The sequence below is a fragment of the Bactrocera dorsalis genome, chromosome 2 (assembly GCF_023373825.1).
Source record: "Bactrocera dorsalis isolate Fly_Bdor chromosome 2, ASM2337382v1, whole genome shotgun sequence".
NCBI classification, from domain to species: Eukaryota; Metazoa; Arthropoda; class Insecta; order Diptera; family Tephritidae; genus Bactrocera; species Bactrocera dorsalis.
Window position 1 is genome coordinate 71,525,899 of NC_064304.1, and position 20,932 is coordinate 71,546,830.

The 20,932-nt window shown below is 37.2% G+C and overlaps 2 protein-coding genes across 3 annotated transcripts in view; one reads left to right on the forward strand and one right to left on the reverse strand.

The window, feature by feature from the left end:
• The window catches only part of LOC105226842 (E3 ubiquitin-protein transferase MAEA), a 133,485-nt gene extending 112,877 nt beyond the window's left edge, over nt 1-20,608 (reverse strand). Inside the window, exon 1 of one of the 2 annotated variants that reach the window (XM_049450116.1) lies at nt 20,159-20,608. In XM_049450116.1, the coding sequence (XP_049306073.1) occupies nt 20,159-20,527 (369 nt within the window). In that variant the 5' untranslated portion in view covers nt 20,528-20,608. The remainder of the gene's footprint in view (nt 1-20,158) is intronic. The other variant, XM_049450115.1, reaches the window with a different exon arrangement.
• Nucleotides 17,542-18,163, forward strand: LOC125776758 (uncharacterized). The gene is made up of 2 exons (XM_049450312.1): nt 17,542-17,778; nt 17,835-18,163. The coding sequence occupies exons 1-2, from the start codon at nt 17,542-17,544 to the stop codon at nt 18,021-18,023; spliced, it is 426 nt and encodes a 141-aa protein (XP_049306269.1). The 3' UTR covers nt 18,024-18,163.
• Nucleotides 20,609-20,932: the final 324 nt, after the last annotated feature.

A 20,932-nucleotide genomic window follows, 5' to 3' on the forward strand; every position in this document is an offset into this window, starting at 1 on the left:
TGACATTTGTCGGAGAAATGGCTGGGTGAATAGAATGCGTTTTTGCACCGGCGGACACGATTTCACACATAAACCCAATTTATTCTTAAAAAGTACATGAATGGTTATCGCCCTACTAGAATCACGAAAAAAAGTTGATAAATAAAAAAGTAATTAAGGTTTTTTTTTTAATTATTCCCTATGTTTTTTAAATAACTTTTGCCTTAACACTGTCAATAAATTATAAAAAATATAGGGGCGATAGTCAGGCGTTTTGTGAACATTTTTAAAGAAAAATTATGTAAATCGGTTGAGTAGTTCGACCGGAATCATGTTCGCAGGTTTAACTCCGAGCGCTCTGAACGACGAGCGGTATTATTAATTTTGGGCCTTTTTCGAAACCTTTCAATGGTAAAGTGGGTTTCTACATTAATTAATATATATTGGGTTGTCAAAAAAGTCTTGCGGTATTTTCGCTAGTTGGCGCTCATTTCACGCGCTAACACGTGTTTGATTGATTGTCATTTCTTGAATTATAGCGTTCGTGAATTATAGCGTCGCAAACATGGAGCAAAATAAAGAGAAAATACGGCATATTTTACAGTACTACTACGATAAAGGCAAAAATGCATCTCAAGCCGCCAATAAATTTTGTGCAGTTTGTGGACCCGATATAATTGCGATAAAATCGCTGAATTGGTCGAAAGAGACCGGCATAATAGTCATTAAACCGTTATAAACCATTTGAAGAAGCTTGGAGTCACTCGATGTATGGGCGCCACACGAATTGATTCAATAAAATACCGCAAGACTTTTTTGACAACCTAATATATAGTTGCCACTGACTTATAGTTCTTGAGATATTGGCATTTTAAGTTCTAAAAATTCACGGTACTTCACTAATTCGGTTCAACACATTTGTTTGGTATTAAATTGTGCAAAAATAATTTTATTCAACTCTTGTTGAACGAATCCCAGGGTGATTGAATAACTTTCGCTTAGTACGCCTTTCTGCGTTGTCGGCCCTCAGCCACCCTGGTCGAAATATCAGTATTTTATTACGTAATAATTATATTTAATATTACTTAGTTGTTAAATTGCCTGGGATTTAGAATAGCATCCCCCATTTCGGGGTTAAGATGGATATGTACGGATAGAGGATAAATAATAATAGTAATAAATATACACAATATAAAAACTATTTGAGTTTTTAACTTAAAATTTAAATAGTAAGCAAGGTAATTTTTTCAAAAATTCCATTTTTTCAAATAAGACATATATTTTTTATTGACATGAAGAAAAAAACCGAAGTTTATGCTACAACAGCAAAATGAAAAATTAAATTTATTGTGCGTTTAATGGAACTCACACTTGAAATGGGACAGTTATTTCGGTACGTCATAGTACCGTTATTTTGTCTAGAAATTGAACTTAAATTGAAAATTCTTTTAGTATGTAGTGCATTAACTGGAAACATAATTAGATTATTTATTTAATAAACCAGTTCGTACAGTACCGTCCAATTAACTCGGTGAAATAAAGCGTTGAGGCTGACGTAATCAGCTTTCTTGATTGAGTAAGTCGCTGATTCGAATGTTAAGTTGAGTTGAAATTTTAGATTTCTGATGATGGCGGGATGATATTTGTCCTCATGAACGAGAGGTAAAGTTTTATCTATGTAGGCCTCAACATTGTTGAAACAGAGGCCCAAAAAATTGTTCTTGAGGTTCTCACCGATTCAAACGGGGTTAGATCGCCGAAAAAACAGCCCTTGGTAGGATGAAATCCGAGTCAATTCCGGTACGTAGAACCGGCTGTATTGAAAAAAAACAGCACTTAGCGTCATAAACGCTCAAATAGTTTGTGGCCTCAACCAGAAACCACCCTGTGAGAGAACGATCCTCCAGGCCTGAAGAGGTAGACCATGAACTACCTGAACGGGGGTCAGTCATCCGTACTATTTCGCGGTGAAATATATAAACTGAGAAAAATTATACAGGGTGGTGTCCTCCCCCCGCTACTGTTTAACTTCTACATCTCGAAACTCCCGCAACCATCAGAGGGGGTCCATAACTTCGTACGCAGATGATTGCACGATATTGACGTCGGGCAATGGAATCGATGGCATGTGTTCGAAGATAAACAACTACCTCTCCGACCTTTCTCGTTTCCCCACTGCACGGAACCTCACACTTTCCCCCAACCAAATCCGCAGCGACCATATTTACGAACTGGACGAAGGAGTATAGACTTGAGCTTAATATTGCAGTCGATGGCGTCAAAATTCCGACTGTTAATAACCCAAAGATTTTAGATGTAACCTTCGATAGTCTATGCTCCTTCTCTCCCCATACGACCGAGCCGCAACAAAATCCTCAAGTGAAACGCTTATGCTCCCAGTAAAGGAGCATAAAGAACTCCTCTCCAAGTAGTTCCTGCTGGGACGTTTTCATAGAAATCACCCCTGCAGCCATCTGCTTGAATCGGAACCGCCATCTAAGACCATCAAAAGGATTTTTCTTGACTACGTCGACGACGTCGTACAGTACGCCGACGAGACTTCGGACTCAACTGACTTTCGACAAGTACTGACCGCCATTCACAGCGGAGCCATCAACACCTTCACCTACTCCCTTCCCGTGAATAGCGTTCTTAAACCACCTATCGCCTATCGCAGACGAAGAGCTCCAGCTGCCACGAGAAACGCGAGTGACTCTAGCGCAACTTCGTTCTGGATAATGTAGCAGGTTAAATTCCTATGTATGTCCTGAATGCAACGAGTCTCCGCATAACACTGACCACCTTTTTGCATGCTCTGCCAACCATACTCATCTAACACCCTCCTCCCTTTGGTCCGACCCGAGGATGATGCTTGGCAAGTTAAAGTCACTTACGATTATCAGCTTTGTATTATTGAATTTCACGTTGATGTAGTTTATGATAAGTTTCTAGTGTTGTAAGAGGCGGCATGTATACACATCCAACAGCAATATCATGTACAGTACCTTTGATTTTTTCTCACTGATCGAACGAAAATTTTTGTTCACTATCGGCGGTACTTCTCGAATGTATTTGATGGTTTGGTTATGTTACCATTTTTGCCAATAGTATCGAGTTTGGATCGTAGCCCACAGAGCTGAGACTGCTGTGCTGGAGTCTTATCAGATTTGAAAGTAACTGTCATTCCATCACGTTGGTTAAGCTTGAAAATTTCTCTAGCATCGGTCGCTGAACGAGTCTCGAAGAGCAGGGGACGTGTACGGCCGGTTGATGGACGACGTAGTCTCTGAATCTTGAATTGAGGTTTCTTGGCATAGAAATTTGTGGGCTTCCAGTCTGTCATTACCAGCAGCATTAGTAGATTCAGTGATGCCAAGGGCAATGACATTACTCTCTCTCCTTTTTCGATCGCTCATCTCCTTTAGGATATCTTCCGGAGATGATACATTCCTGAAGGAATTGAGCTTGTTTTCTATGGAGGAGATTTTGTCACTTAAGTTAGAACATTTTTTTTCAGTGGCAACGCTCTGCTTGGAAAGCTTGTGTACTTCTTTCTTGAAACCAGCGATACTTTCCCCGATGGTTTGTATAAAATTATCAAATTTGTTATGAATATTTGGGAAAATTCTTCAAATTGCTTCTTGAGAATTGTTTCAAATTTATCAATACTGTCATCTCCGCTTACATCTGACTTCTCGTCAGTTGCAATATCGATGTCTCTAGCTCTAACCTCAAATTCACCGCATATGGTGCATCTCCACTGTACATCATGTTTTTTTATATTAGTAGCAATGACTTTAAATTTTTCATTACTCAGTTTTAGACATTCAACGTGTTACCATTTCTAACATAATGCACATCTCAGACCTTTTGTATTTTTTTCGTACTGGTTCAGAGCAGCTACCGCATGCGCTAGCATCAACTTGCTTCTTGGGAGGCATGTTGAGTATCACACACTTACACATAAATGTAAACAGACGTGAGTTTATCACTATTGTTGTGCAAGAAGGGCAAAAGTAAATAATTTATATTGGGTTGTCAAAAAAGTCTTGCGGTATTTTTATTGAATCAATTCGTTTGGCACCCATACATCGAGCTTCTTAGTGACTCCAAGCTTCTCCAAATGGTTTATAACGGTTTGATGACTACTATGCCGGTCTCTTTCGACCAATTCAGCGATTTCATCGCAATTTTCGACGACAGGCCTTCCGGAGCGTGGCGCATTTTCGACCACCTCTACACCAGAACGAAAACGTTGAAACCATCGTTGTGCGGTGAAAATGGAAACTTTATCGGCTCCATAAACTACACAAGTTTTATTGGCGGCTTGAGATGCATTTTTGTATTTATCGTAGTAGTACTGTAAAACATGCCGTATTTTCTCTTTATTTTGCTCCATGTTTGCGACGCTATAACTCACGAACGACTTAAAAGAAACGACAATCAATCAAACACGTGTTAGCGCGTGAAATGAGCTTTCCAGAAAGGTATAGCATGACCCGATGCGACGAATAAAACTAAAACTACGCGCTTTTTGCGCCAACTAGCGAAAATACCGCAAGACTTTTTTGACAACCCAATACTTATGTACAAGGTCTGTCGCAAAAGAAACAAAACTTTTTAAATATAACTGTTTCTGGTGGCGCCACCTATTGGTGGGTATATGAAATAAAAAGTTTGATCTCTTGTTGACATTTCGTAAAAATTTTAAGACAATTGGATAACAGCAATCGGTGTTATCGATCAAAAAGTGACAGCAGCTTTTGGTCGTAAAATGCATTTTGAACAAAGAGCAAATATTAAATTTGGTTTTGAACTTGGGAAAACGTTTACTGAAACATTGCAAATGATGAAAAAAGTTTATGGTGATCAGTGCCTATCTCGCAGTAATATGCATGAGTGGTTTAAGCGATTCCAAGAAGGTCGCATCCAGACGAGAACTCCATATTAACCATTAATCACTCACCTGATTTAGCACCCTGTGATTTTTACCTATTTGGAAAAATTCATTTGCCCATGAAAGGACACTGGTTTCAGAACATTTCAGCTATCTAAAAGGCGACGACCGATATTCTCAAGAGCATTCCGAAAAATGACCTTAAACACTCATTTGAAATGCTAATTGACGCTTTATCGAAGCACAAGGAAACTACTTTGAATAAAAAAATATAACTTTTGAAAAATATTAATTTTTTGTTGTTTTTTTAACAGTCCTGTTTCTTCTGCGACAGACCTTGTATAAGTTTATTTATTAATTATAATTAAAAATTAATATTTGTTTTCACTAATGTTTACTTATTATAACGGAGCGTTCTTAACATACACCTCTGATCGGTACCCCTCTAGCGGCTATATTATCAGCGACTAAAATTGGAAAAATGCCTCACACTACAATTGAAGAAAGGAAAATTATAATTATAATACGAATATAATAAATCTATAAGGGAAATAGGCAAGATTGTAGACAAAAAAAAATCTTCTGTATTTAACATTATTCAGCGCTTTAAAAAAACCCGTATCTTATGTAATAAAATACCTGACAGAAGTACAAAACGAAAAACTGACGACCGAAGTGCGCGGTTTTTGTTGCGAATAATCAAAAATAACCCATATCTGTCTGCTGTATAGTTACAAAAACAGCTAAAAGAAGAAAAGAAAGTTGAAGTAAGTGCAGAAACAGTTCGAAGATTACTTAGACAGAATAAACTTAACGCTAGAATATCTCGTCGAAAACTAATATCAAAAAAAAAAAACAGAAAGAAAGAATGGAATTTGCTCTGAAATATCAAGACAAGGACTTTTCTTTTTGGCGTAAGGTAAACTGTTTTTAAAGCTTGATTTATGAAACTTGTTGTGGATTTCAGTTATTCTTAGGTTCTTTTCACTGACGAAACCAAAATTAACATCTTTGGATCGGACGGCAAGCGTTTCGTATGGAGAATGGCTGGCTAAGAGTTGGACGACAAAAACATAAAAAAAAGTGAAGTTCGGTGGTGGCTCACTGATGATTTGGGGGTGTATGTCGGGGGATGGGGTTGGAAAACAGCATTTTGTAGACGGAGTGTTGGATAGTAAAGGACATATCACTCATTTGCTGCAAGACCGGCATAAATCAAAAAACGTGATTTTTGAGTTAATGCTGCAGAATTGTTCGTTATATCATACTTCATGTTGAGAGAAAAAATCATATGAATACCTCTTATATGCTCCGCTTGAGAAGAGGTGTAAGGTTGGAGTCACCGTGTAAGGTTGTAGTCAGTTGAAAACTTTAAACGCGTTTTCTGGAGAATCGATTTTTTTTTACTAATGCCGGTCTTGCAGCAAATGAGCGATATATACATTCTGAAAGCAAATGTTCATTGCAGCGCGGAGAAACTTGGGAGTCGCGATTATTTTGTTTTACCAAGGCAACGACCCAAAGCATAAATCCTGGAATGCTAAAAATTGGTTTGTACGCCTGCTCAATCCCCCGACATTAATCCCATAAGAGCATTTATGGGCAGAACTTAAAAAGAGACTGTCTAAAAGAAATATTAAAACAAAAATCAGAGTTGAAGAAAGCCGTGGAAGAAGAATGGAGCCAAATAGAAGCTTCGGTATGCAAAAATCTTGTAAAAAGTATGCCCCGTCGTCTCTTAAATAAGAAAAAACGTTAACTTCGGCTGCACCGAAGCTAATAAACCCTTCACAGGTCAATTTCTTTTAGTAACTATGTGTTCAGTTTGTATGGAAGCTATAGGCTATAGTAATCCGATCAGAACAATTTTGTCGGAGATTATATTATTACTTTAAGCAGTAATCCATACCAAATGCTAAAGTTTTCCATGCAAGCATTTGACAATTTTTTCGGAGATTACATTGTTGCCTTAGAAAATAATCTATACCAAATTTCGTGAATATATCTTGTCAAATGCAAAAGTTTTCCATACCAGCACTGAATTCCGATCATTCAGTTTGTATGGCAGCTAAATGCTATAGTAAGCCGATCTGAACAATTTCTTCGGAGATTACATTGGTGCCTTAGGAAATAATTTATACCAAATTTCGTGAATATATCTTGTCAAATGTGAAAGTTTTTCATACCAGCATTTGATTCCGATCATTCAGTTTGTATGGCAGCTATATGCTATAGTGAGCCGATCTTCCGATTTTACATTATTTCTATGAACAATAACTCACACCAAATTTCGTGAAGATACGTTGTCAAATGTGAAAGTTTTCCATACAAGAACTTGATTCCGATCGTTCAGTTTGTATGACAGCTATGTATATGCCGGCACGGGTTAGGCACGATGACTGAGAATGGCGAGATGTTCACCGAGATTTGGGGTAATTTTAATCTTGTTATAGAAGGAACACTATTCAATCATAAACGCGTCCACAAAATAACTTGGACATCTCCAGATCGAATGACTGAAAATCAGATTGATCACATAGCAATCAGTCGTAAATGGCGCGGTTCCGTGATGGACACGCGGAATAAACGTGGAGTTGATATTGCAAGTGACCATCATCTCCTAATTGCGTCAGTCAGACTCAAAGTTGCGGCAATTAGCGACTCGAAAAAGAAGACACAGAAAAAATTCGACGTAGAGAAACTGAAAGATGTATATACCTGCGCAAGGTTTATCGAACCGCTAAATGAAACAGAATACTCTACAACTAACGACTGGAAAAGTATTAAACAAACTTTCCTAAAAGCAGCGGAATACTGTATTTGATTCAAAGAATATAAACGAAAATCCTGGATCTCAAACTCCACATGGGGGTTAATAAACGAACGTAGAGAAATAAAAAATCAGCGGAAACGTACCGCACTCGTGACCTGTATCAAACGATACGGCAACTGACCAACGCAACACTCAAAACCTCCAAACCGCTAAAAGATGAAGATGGCAAATTGACAACGGCCAAATACAAGTAGACTACCATCTGGGAGCGTTTTTATGAAAAATTGCTTTCACCAACTTCGTCGGAGGCTATCCAGGCATGCGGTTGCCAACGTCACATACCAAGACGTGATATTCACACCTCGTACACGAATGAGACGGAGATAATGACTGATATCAGAGCAATAAAGAACAACAAAACTCCTAGGCCGGATAACATCAACCCAGAACTCCTAAAAGCTGACCCTCAGACGACTGCGCGGATACTGTTTCCTTTACTTAAAGATATTTGGACCTCAGAAAAGATACCAGACGAGTTGAAAGAAGGTGTTATTACTCTTCTTCCGAAGAAGGGAAATTTATCGGAATGTAAGAAATGGAGAGGAATAACACTATTAAGTATGGTAAATAAAATAATAACGCACATAATTCACAAAAGGTTATCTGATTCGCTGATGCATGGGCTACGTAAAGAACAAGCTGGTTTCAGACCCCATTGCTCATGTGTCGATCACATCAACACTTTACGAGTGATTATAGAGCAGTCGGTGGAGTGGCGAACTCCTCTCTACCTTTGCTTTATCGATTTTGAGAAAGCGTTCGACACTCTCAAACATGATGCGATTTGGAGAGCCCTAGTGTGCAAAGGAGTTCCGGAAAAATTAATTAACCTAATAAAAGAGCTGTACTCAGGAGCTAGTTGTCGAGTAAGGTGTGGAAATATTTTAAGTAGCGGCATACAAGTTAGGACTGGTGTCAAGCAGCGGTGCGTGCTATCACCCCTTTTATTCAATTTGGTATTGGATTTGGTGATGCGACAAGCGTGTGCGACTATTAGAGAAATATCGTGGGGTTTAAGCGGTAGCCTTGAAGATTTGGACTATGCGGATGATATCTGTCTGTTGTCCCATAAATATTCGCACATTTCCGTGAAACTTGAAGCTGTTAGTGATCTCGCCGCACAAACTGGACTTCAAATATAGCGAAGACAAAATTCATGCGCATCAACGCAACCGAAACGCCAAACTTACAGATCGCTGGAACATGCCTCGAGGAAGTCGACGAGTTTTGCTATTTAGGTAGCATCATATCTAAAAACGGAGGATCAGCAGACGATATACGAAACCGTATATCCAAAGGTCACGCTGCCTTGGAATGTTGGATAAAGTCTGGAGATCCACACATATATCCATACGTACGAAACTAAAAATATTCGACTCAAGCGTGAAATCCGTTACATTATATGGCTGCGAGACGTGGAATATTGCAGCGAATGCTTTACAATTGCTGCAATCCTTTTTTAATCGATGTCTTCGAAAAATTTTGCGGATATTCTGGCCGAACGTTATTAGCAATGCTAACCTCTGGACCGTAACCAAATAGCTACCGGTCCACATCGAAATTCGACGTCGTAAATGGAAAAGGATCGGCTATACTCTGCGTAAACCTCACGACGACATTAGCAGAACAGCGCTAGATTGGAATCCGCAAGGAAGCCGAAGGCGTGGGAGACCAGCCAACACCTGGAGACGGGAAGTCGAAGCAGGCACACAGAGAAGGAAGTTATTCTTGGAGAGAAATTAAATTTATAGCTGTAAATAAAATGAGTTATAATTTGTTTATTGAGGCCCTATGTTCCACCTAGGAACTACGAGAAAATATATATATATATATATATATATATGTGTTATAGTGGTCCGATATTGCCAGTTCCGACAAATTAGCAGCTTCTTGAAGAGAAAATGACGTTTGCAAAATTTCAAAACGATATCTTAAAAACTGAGGAACTAGTTCGTATAAGGGGAATCTTTAGTATACCATCCCACGATTTCAGGGTAAAAGTGGTATGGTTGGATAGGGCTGATGCTCCTGATTAAGAAAATGTATAGTTATAGCCGCAAAAAATAGTTTTCGAGATATTTATATTTAAAGTTGAAAATTTCGCAAATTTAATTCCGCAATTTCTCGATTTATGGTAACTTTTTCTTTCATATTATGCACTTTTTATACACTTACACTTTACTGCAATATTTGTACATATTTATTTTGTATTTATTACTTAGATATTTGCTTAAAATAAGCATTTTATGTTTTACACAAATTTCACTACATGCACAATAACATAAGTGTTCCGTGCTGTTAAATAATGTGTTACCATATCCCAAACGATTGAAAACAATAAAAATAAATTTAAAAAAATGCGGGACAAAATAAACCTGACCGATCAAACACCGGGATGTGTCAGGCTTTCTTTTTCCAGTAAAGCTCCTTTTTGCGTTGGCGGTCTTCGGTCGCGCTTAAAAAAAAGTAACTCTGGCCGATCCAACACCGGGGTGTGTCAAGTTTTTTTCGAGTAAATCTCTTTTTTGCTTTTTACTCATGATATAGCAAGAAAAGGGATAATGAATTATGTATTTGGAGTATAAACATATTTTTTATTAATTTTTATTCGTTTGATAAATGTGTAATTATGGCGACACTTATTATTTGTCAACACGGAACACTTTTGTTATTGTGCATCTAGTAAAATCTGTGTAAAATATAAAATGCTTCTTTTAAGCAAATATCTAAATAATGTATCATTAATGTGTTATTTGTGATTAAACCTAGTCATGGATATGCCTTCTTTTTTGTTTTTGTTATACTTCTTTATATATAGCCGATTGGCGTGAATAATAATAAATAAATAGTAGGGGAGCCCAAGAGGGGATTTTTGCAGTTACTTAAGAGTGTCAGAAAACTATATGGGGAGAAACATTGTACCCTTTTATGTACCTCTACCAAATATGAGCCCTTAATATGGAGGCGTGCGTTGGGGGGGTTCGTCAGATTAGAGAAAAAAAATCGATCCTTCGGGAAACTCGAGCGCGTCAGATTAAGAGATGGTATGTTAAATGCATGAAGACGAGTGTATATTTCAATATTCTGACAGTTTGAGGGTGGCTTAGAGAAATAGCAGGGTGACAAATCTGTAAAAAAAAACGTCACCTTGAAATACTCGAGCGCGATAGATTTTTTTTTAATTTTAAAGGTAATTCTGTCAGAATCACGAAAATCATATAATCTGACAATTTCCGTGGGGCGATACAGGTAAAATCGTCGATAAAAGGTCAAGCGTACTAATCACCATAGCGTGGTTGTTGTTAGTAAACGCTTGACACTTTTGTTTGTTTCGTTCGTTTACAGCGATCAGTTTTACATCCATTGTAAAAATGAGTGACGGTAGTGTCAAATGTGTTTACTGTGGCGAAGAAACGTATGAAAAAAAGTTTATTCCACAAACTCAAAATTTTTTTTTATTAATATTTAGATCTATTTTCATATTAATAAATTATTCAATTTTCTATACATATACATATGTATATGCATACAATATACATAATACATATAATATTGTATACATATACATATATATACATATGTATACACTGTTTTTATTACATCCTGTAACAAAAACAAGAACCAAACAGAATTCTTCCACTTTTAAATCGTCAGATTAACGATATGCCTCTATATAATTGTCAGATTATCTTTTGGGAAGACTCTGACATCAAGTTCACCCCACTGTATAAAAATCTGACGCGCTCGAGTATCTCAAGGTCACCTTTTTTTTCAAGTTTTAAAATCAATAAATGACCTTTGTCCACGTCGAAATTGTCAGAATATTAAATGGTACACTTTTTAGAGGTTCATTAACATTCGCTTAGAAAATCTGAGGCGCTCGAGTAACTTATTTTTTTTTTTTTTTAACCTGTCATTACGGCCTTCAACCCTGACTTGATTGTCAGATTAATATATATCGACTATCAGAAATACAATGCGCGTATATACCATAAATGACTGACGCGCTTGAGTATTTTCATGTGACTGTTTTTTTTTTTTACATTTTTGACACCAATTTCCCGCTCTTCTCCCCACTAAAATGGAAAACTTCACCTAGACTTTCTTTTTATTTAAACGTTATCTTGACAATCTAGTAAGTCTCCATGACGCTCCAGTAACTGCAAATTTAGCACTCCGGGCTCCCCTACTAAAATAATTACTGAAAAATTAGTATGTAGAAACAATGTAATGAAGTGTAAGTGTATAAAAAGTGCATATTATGAAAGAAATAATTACTAGAAATCGAGAAATTGCAGGATAAATGTTGCAAAATTTTCAACTTTAAAAGCAAATATCTCGAAAACTATAACTTTGCGGCGGCAATAATTATATAACTACAGCAACAGCGAGTCTTATTGAGCCGCAAGAACAGCAGCTACACATTCAATCTGGTAGTCAATCGAATATCGAAGCAATGATATCGTCAATGCAACATAGCATGATGAACTTCACAACATTCATGCAGAACACAATGCAAGAACTCATGCGAAATCAAAACACATTGCTGCAACTGCTTGCTAACCAACGTTCAAAATAATGAGCTCGCTTAAAATTTTTTATGGAATGCAAATGGTATACCTCGCCATAAACTGGAGCTGGCAAAATTTCTCAACGACAAGGAAATAGAAATAATGCTTCTTGCAGAAACTCACCTAACCAATAAATACAACTTTAATGTATCGGGATATACCTTCTATTGTACGAATCATCCAGATGGAAAGGAGCATGGTGGAACTGATATCTTAATCAGAAGTCGCATTAAACACCATTCTTTAACTGGAACTGCTGAAAATTATCTGCAAGCAACATCAATATGCGTGCAGACAAAGCAAGGTGACATTACTTTGTCCGCCGTTTATTGTCCCCCACGTTTCCCGATTACAGAAAAGCAATTTATAGATTTTTTCAGCTCGCTGGGAGAGTGCTTTCTTGCTGCCGGTGATTATAACGCGAAACACCCCCACTGGGGTTCTCGGTTATGTAATCCTAAAGGCAAGCAATTTTTTTTTTATTTTATTTTATTTTATTTTATTAAAGCTTACATAATAAACAAATTATTATATAAACTACTAGCTGACCCGGCGAACTTCGCCCCGCCCAATTTTTATTTTTTTTTGGAAGTCATAGACTCGTATAACTTTACCACAAATAATATAAACTTCAAACAACGCATTTTCATTTAATGTTTTTAATGTTTGTAGCGCCATCTACTGTAACATACCGTACTTACTCAATACCGCTGTTAGCGCCACCAACTGGTGGATAGCTCTTTGCTAATAATAAACAAATAATTTGCAATAAATAAATAATGCGACTATAAGGAGAGTTATAAACTATCCTATCTTTCAAGTTGGACCAAACTGCACACAGTGTTAAAAATTTCATTAAAATCGGTTCAGTAGTTTAGGAGTCCATCGCAAACAAACAACGTGACACGTGATTTTTATATATTCAGATAGTACGCAGCACTAGCATCATAGGCTTTCAGCTGACTGGTGGGATAATAGTTGGGTTCATTAAAAGCTGAGCAGGATCATCATTGTTGATAGAGATTATATAAGCTGTTTTCCATATTGTCTTTTTAAAAAGGCAGTCCAGATTCAGGCAATATGTTTTTTTTTATCGGAGATGTTGGTAACAAAGTCTTTTTCTTACATATTGACAATGTTGCTTAAATGAATACTTAGAGTCTAATATTAAGCCTAGGAACTTAAAACTATCTGTACAGATTAAATTTATCTTATTAACGGTAAGTGTGGGTGTATTACAATGATGTTTCTTACAAATATGTAATAACTTAGATTTAGAGGAAAAAATTGACGTGCCCGAAGAACCGGACCAATAGAATTAGGGAAGTCTGATAAAATTTTACTGATTTTGAAGCGCAAATTCTAAGGCTATATCTTGCGGATATAGTAGATTGCCACGAGGAGAATTGAGGAGAGAAATCGGAAAAAAGGAGGTTAAACTAGTGAACTTTTGAAATAACTTAAAGTGAAAGACTCATTAGTAAGGGAATAGGCACAAATAGTGATGAGTTTATAAAAGTTCGAGTTCGATGTAATTATTTAAGTATCCGTTGATATTCCACTGAAGGATGGATAACATGGATAGAAAAATAAAGAAAAAATAATAATTTGAGGTTATGGGAATTTATTGTTTCATCAACGAGGGTGAGGGAGATGAAAGGGAGGAGGAAGTTGGATGGGTGTTGTGATCAAGAGGGGAGATGGCAAAAGATGCCAGGGGAGATAAGGAGTGTGAGGAGGGCGATGAGATGTGGGAAAGTGGAGAGAAAGATGGGGAGGGGGAAGAATCCAAGGATGGAGGGTATAGAAGAGGGGAGTTCTTTGAGGTTTCTGAAAGTTCTATATGATGCAATGGATTGTTGGTGGAGGATGAATCGTTGTTAGTTTTTGTTGTTGTTGCGTTATTATTGAGGTTAGAGTTTTTTGATATTGAAGTATTATCTTTGTTATTAGGATTTTTTGAATTTGTATTTATATCATTGTTAGTTTGCATTTTAGCCACGTTGGCGAAGGAGGAGGGGGATGGGGTGGAAGGAAATTGATTTTTATACTTGGTAATGGCGTCACGCATGGTGCATTTGTGTATAGTTTTAATTTTTAATATTTCTTTCGATTGAATAAATTTAGGGCAAGCATTTGAGGACGAGGGGTGTTCACCTGCGCAGTTAGCGCAGTAAACTCTGGTGCAATCAGAAGGAGGAGAGTGGTTAGGAGGAAGGTTGCAAATGACACAGGAAGGAGTTTTTACGCAGTGTTTAGCGGTGTGTCCTAATAGCTGACAGGTTTTGCAGCGCATAGGATTAGGGTAGTACGGACGGACATCTAGGGTTCTCCAGGCTACATCAATTCTGTTAGGAAGTGTATATTTATTGAATGTTAATAATACGGCACCAGTAGGTACACGAACGCCCTTAACTATTTTGTTAAACTTGTGGACTGCAGAGACACCTTGTTCCTTGAGACCTTCAATTATTTCATCGTCGCTAAGTTGGCAAATAAAGGGGGCATAAATTGTGCCCTTGACTGAGTTAGGGGTGCTGTGAAGAGCAACTTCAACAGCACCTGCACCGGGTGGATTCTTAATGAAAAGGAATTTATCAGCAATTTTTTGATTTTTTACAAGGAGGAGTAGGCTGCCATCGCGAAGTGACAAGACGTTGTTAATATCTTTACTGATAGATTGAATACCTTTATAAATCGCGAAGCAGAAGATGGAAGTAATAGGTTTACTGGCATCCCGCGACTTAATGACGAGGTATTTGGGGTCATTCGTCTTTGTTATGGGGAGTTCCGGAAATGGGTCCAACGTTGTTTGTTCAGGCTTTTTTATTTTAGTCTTCTGGGCTGAGGATAATAAGGCAAACCTATTATCACCCAGATTGTTAGCCCCAGGGGGCATTGTGAAAATATTACTTCTTATGTGTGCAAAAATGTATGAATGTAGCACAAGTTAATAATAAGAAATAAACACAACGAGAAATTAACAGTAAAAAAGTTATTTGTGCACAACTGTAAAGTAGCGTTATAACACAGGCACCGCTAGAATGACCGCGAGAGAAAAAGAAAAATGCGACCGTACGGTTTGACAACTCGGTTGCGACTCAGGCAAGCAATTATATAACGCCCTTATATGTAAAAGAAACAAACTGGACAACGTATCTCCTGGAAAGCCTACATATTGGCCGACAGACCCGAATAAGCTGCCAGATTTAATTGACTTCGCAGTAACTAGGAAAATTCCTCACAGCCTTATTACTGCAGAAACAAGAGCAGACCTCTCTTCAGCCCACTAACCAGTTCTCTTCACTTTGCGGCATCAGTCACACTATAAAGAGCTACCTTATATGCTCACGTCAAAAGCTACAAACTGGTTAAAGTACAAAAAATACATCAGCACACACTCATGCACTGACGAGAGCCCTCAGAAGCGAGGAACAGCGTGCGCAGTACCAGTATATTCAAAAGCTGTCACCGACTAGTACAAAGCACCCGTTGTGGAAAGCACATCAAACTTTAAGTGCGCCAATAGAGTGTGAAATGCCAATACGTGACAATAATGGCAAATGGGCTCGGAGTGATGCAGAAAAGTCAGAAACTTTCGCTGCTCATCTAAAAAATGTCTTCCAGCCAAACCCAGAAACTAGAGGTGTCAAACTATTGATGGGACTATCGATAGTATCGATAGTTTTTTTTTTTTTTGACTATCAATGGGCATTGATAGTTTTTTTTTTAACTTTTGAAACTATCGATGGTGCGACTATCGATAGTTTGACATCTCGCTCATTACTATGCATTGTGAAATAACGCCATCGAGTCAGTTTGCTTTTTTCGTGTTATTAAAAATAAATATTGTGGTCAAATTAGTATAAGTTGCAATAATGTACTAAGCTGTAGATTTACATAAGTGACGGTTCCTTCCAAAATGAAAATCGGGGACAGCAATTCATCAGGTGGGTACATTTCTTAAAAATGATTTCTCATACTAAGCGCCTTTTCGTACGCAGATGCGCCAGCGAACAAAAAACAAAAAGTTTCGGATGTTTGGAAGCATTTCCAACTAAATGCTGACAAAAAATATGCAAAATGCATTAAGTGCCAAAAATTATATAAAACTAGTGGAAATACATCCAACTTAATGGACCACCTTAAGCGTGCTCATCCTCTGCACGCCGAGCAGGCGAAACCCGGCGGCACATTGAAGAATTTTTTTTAGAAAAGATGACATCTACGGCAATGATTCGACGCGGAAAGCAGACATTGCTTGGTGTCTTGATCCTCGATATGAACTACCATCTCGAAATACCATTCTGAATGTTTATATACAAAAGCTTTATGAAAATGGTAAAACTAAATTACAGGCCATTCTTAATGAAATTGAAAGCGTTGCTATAACCACTGATTGTTGGTCATCGAAGGCAAATGAAAGCTATTTGACCGTTACCTGTCATTTCATTGATGGCGATTTCAAAATACGATCGGCAGTTTTAACATCAAAGCTCGCTAATGAACTCAACCATTCAGCTGCAAACATTTCAGTATCGTTGCGTGAGTGCCTGCAAAAATGGAATATATTCCAAAAAGTCAACTACGTGGTTACAGACAACGCTGCATCAATGATTAAAGCGTGTGAACTGCTTCAGAAGAGGCATCTGCCGTGCTTTGCTCATTCCATCAATCTTGTAGTACAAGACCTTTTGTCTACTGAAAAAGTAAAAGCATTATTGTCAAATTGCAAACGCATTGTAGCATATTTCAAAAGCAGCACTATTGCATATGCAAAATTAAAGAAAGAACAGGGTAGTGAAAAACAGTATAGCCTGATTCAAGAAGTTTCAACAAGATGGAATAGCGCGTTTGCTATGGTTCAGCGGATTTTACTTATTAAGGATGCCATCTTTGCAGTGCTTTTAAGAACACCAAAAGCGCCACCAGTTCTAACAGCAGAGGAAATAGAGCAACTTCAAGACATATGTTTATTGTTGGAACCATTCAACACATATACAAGCATTTTATCTGGTAATAAATATGTGACGATTTCTCATATAATTCCCATTGCATGGGGATTGCACTCAACGTTAATGAAGCTTCAATCAAAATTGAAAACTTTCGTTGGATCGGAAGCACAGTTGTACTTATGCGACAAAATTAAACAGAGGCTGTTTCCATATGAATCCAGAAGTGCTACTAGATTAGCCACCTTGCTGGATCCGAGATTTAAAAAAGAAGGGTTTCAGTCAGGTCAAAATGCGGCCCAAGCGTCTATGTTGCTGGAAAACGAATTGGTTGAAATCAACAGAATTGCAGCATCGTCATCGAATGACAACAGGGAGGAACCGTCGGCATCAAAAAGCGTTAAAATTCCACAAATTTATGAGTTTTTGACAGAGAAACTATCCAGCAAAGTCAAATCCAACAGAGCGGATGCTATCATCACACTACGCGAATACACTGAAAAACCCAATGAGCCGCTAGATGTAGACCCATTGGAATACTGGAAGGTAGCAATGACATTTTGTGTAACGCTTATATAAACAAACATTTATCTCAATTTCAGACTAGATCGACTGAAATGAAGTCAATGCAAATCATGGCATGCAAATATTTATGCATTCCGGCAACTTCAACGGAGTCTGAGCGTATGTTCAGCAAAGCTGGAGAATTAGTCTCAGACAGACGAACAAGACTGAAGGAAAAAAATGTAGATATGTTGTTATTTATCAACAAAAATCACAAAATGTGCTAATATTGATCTCTTTAAAACCACTGAGTGGCTCTTTGATCTCCGTTTTAACGTAAACTTAAGCTTTCAACTTATGTTGTAAATTAATTTATTAATGTTTTTTTTATTATAAAAATAAATATGAGTTATTTTGTTCTTGGAAAGACAGGTTTTTTGTAATGCAAAAGATTTTTTTTTTAAATATTTTTTTATGAACCTTTGAAGTACGATAGTACTATCGAATAGATAGTATCGATAGTTTTTTTTTTTTTACTATCGATGAGTATTGATAGTTTTTTTTTAACTTTTGAAACTATCGATGGTGCGACTATCGATAGTTTGACACCTCTACCAGAAACTAATGACTTTACACTTCCAACCGTACCCTATTTGATGGAATCTGAGCCAGTGAAATTCGTACCTGAAGAGATATCAAAAATAATTATGGAGAAATTGAAACCAAGAAAAGCTCCTGGGCACGACTTACATAATTACTCCAAAAATGATTATTGAGCTACCAAATTGTGCTATAATCTGTATCTGTATGTTTTTCAATGCAATCACAAAACAAGCTCACTTTCCTCAACAATGGAAAAAGTCAACTATAGTGATGATACCTAAGCCTGGAAAGGACAAAACGCAGCCATCCTCCTATAGGCCCATTAGCTTGTTATCGTGCATGTCGAAATTATTTGAAAGACTTCTTATGCTCCGCATTAAGCTACATTTTGAAACCCACAACATATTACCATCTCACCAATTTGGCTTCAGGGAAAAGAATGGAACGATCGAGCAAGTACATAGGATCACATCTGAAATTCGAACAGCTTTTGAAAAAGGGGAATATTGTTCTGCAATATTTCTTGATGTCGCGCAGGCTTTTGATCGAGTATGGTTAGTTACAAAATAAAAACGCTACTCCCGCAAAACACCCACGAACTGTTTAAGTCCTACCTTTATGATCGAAATTTTGTAGTTCGATGTAACAGCACTACATCTGAAGCCCAAACGATTGAAGCTGGTGTACCACAAGGCAGTGTTCTTAGCCCAATGCTATATGTTTTATACACTTCAGATATCCCAGTAAGCGACCGCTTGACTATGTCTACTTTTGCCGATGACACTGCAATAATCAGCCGCTCCAAGTGCCCAATTCATGCAAATGCGCTGCTAGGAAATCATATCGTAGCTGTGGCCAACTGGCTCGCAAACTGGAGGATAAAGGTTAACGAGCAAAAATGTAAGCACGTTACATTTACGCTAAACAAGAGGAGCTGTTCGCCTTTGACACTGAACAACGTACAAATACCACAAAGCAATCATGTTACTTACCTAGGGGTCCATCTGGATAGGCGACTTACTTGGCGAAACCACATAGAGGCTAAAAGGACTTACCTTAAGTTAAAGGCACGTTCTTTGCACTGGCTTGTTAACTCTCGCTCAGCCCTGAGTCTGGAGTATAAAGTCATTATATACAACACTGTTTTAAAACCAATCTGGACCTATGGGTGTGAGCTGTGGGGAACGCTAGTTCAATAAATAATAGTTCAAATAATAATAAGTTAAAAAGAAATAAAAAATAATTATATATATTCTTAATTTGGAGCATCAGATCTATCCAACCATACCACTTTTAACACTGAAATCGTGGGATGGTATACTAAATCCGACCCCAAATTTCTGACACCAATTGATATTTCTTTTCGCGGAGCCATTACAGCTTTTTAAGTGTTCAAACCACAATTGAATTCGATAAACACTAGATAGTAAACATAATGAAATGAAATAAAAAGGCTAACGGTACTTTACCGTTATCATAATAATGTATAAAGTATGAGCTACGTACTGTATGTAGACTTTTGTTAACGCAATTTTTGAGTTTTTCTTACATAAGTTTGTTGTTTTATGTCAAACAATGAATTTTTTTAGTTCATGGTGATTATAATAAATATTAGAATAAAATGGTATCAATACATTTTTCTAAAACCATTTTGTATTCTCATATCAATGAAAATAAGGGGTGTATGTAGACTTTTGTCCGCCACTGCATATATGTTTTCGTGATCTGGAGCACATCCTCTATCCGTACACTCATTTGAATCCCGAAATAGGGGAATGCTTTTCTAACTACGAGCCTTATTTACTATTAAAGAACATACCCTTTTCCACTGGTCTATTGAGGCTTGCCAAGCGTCGTAACACACATTAGAATCGGGCGGAACTATCACCTTCAAATGTTGTATTTTACGTTTGCAAACTAATCCCGCATTTAATTCCTCCAGTAAACTTTCCCCTGCTTTCCTTTTTAATATCTGTATGCGATCAACCACATTTCCTACCAATGCACCGACTTCATCCACTGTTGGCAAGATTTTAGTTCTTGTTATAAGGTTTTCAACATCCCTCGAAGAATGCTGTATTTGATCCAATTCACGATCAAGATTTTTTTGCGCGACTCGAAATTTTTTGTTTAAAACTTCATAAGGAACTTTGAGAGTTGAATGCTCCATAGATTTAATCTCAGCCATTATGTTCGTACAATTTATAAACACCAATTTTTTTCATATCTTCTTAACTAATAACGTCCTGTCTCTGCTGGCAATAATTATTATTAGATATATCGACAGTTACTTGGCTCTGTAATTCTACATGCAATAAATACTGCGAAATAGCGTACCTATAGCGTATCTACTTGCATTTAAGTCCGTTTTCCTATAAATTTGGTTAGCAAATTTTTTTTAATTAAATTTAGGTTAACATAAAAAAAACTTACGGTAAAGACCTTTTTTTTACCAGAACATAACGGAGGGCGTTATGAATACTAGTCTTGAACAACTGTGTTTATCTATAGTTTCTCCCAGAAGAATCTTAAATCATTTTTCGATACGGATAGAAAAGATTTTCCTTTGAGAGGTACATAAATATTATTATTG

Bases quoted from the DNA above. Each gene is read 5' to 3' on its own strand.
- LOC125776758 (XM_049450312.1), top strand. From the start codon at position 17,542: ATGTTGCTGGAAAACGAATTGGTTGAAATCAACAGAATTGCAGCATCG. The intron at 17,779-17,834 runs GTAGCAATGACA...TCTCAATTTCAG, and splicing joins ACCCATTGGAATACTGGAAG to ACTAGATCGACTGAAATGAA.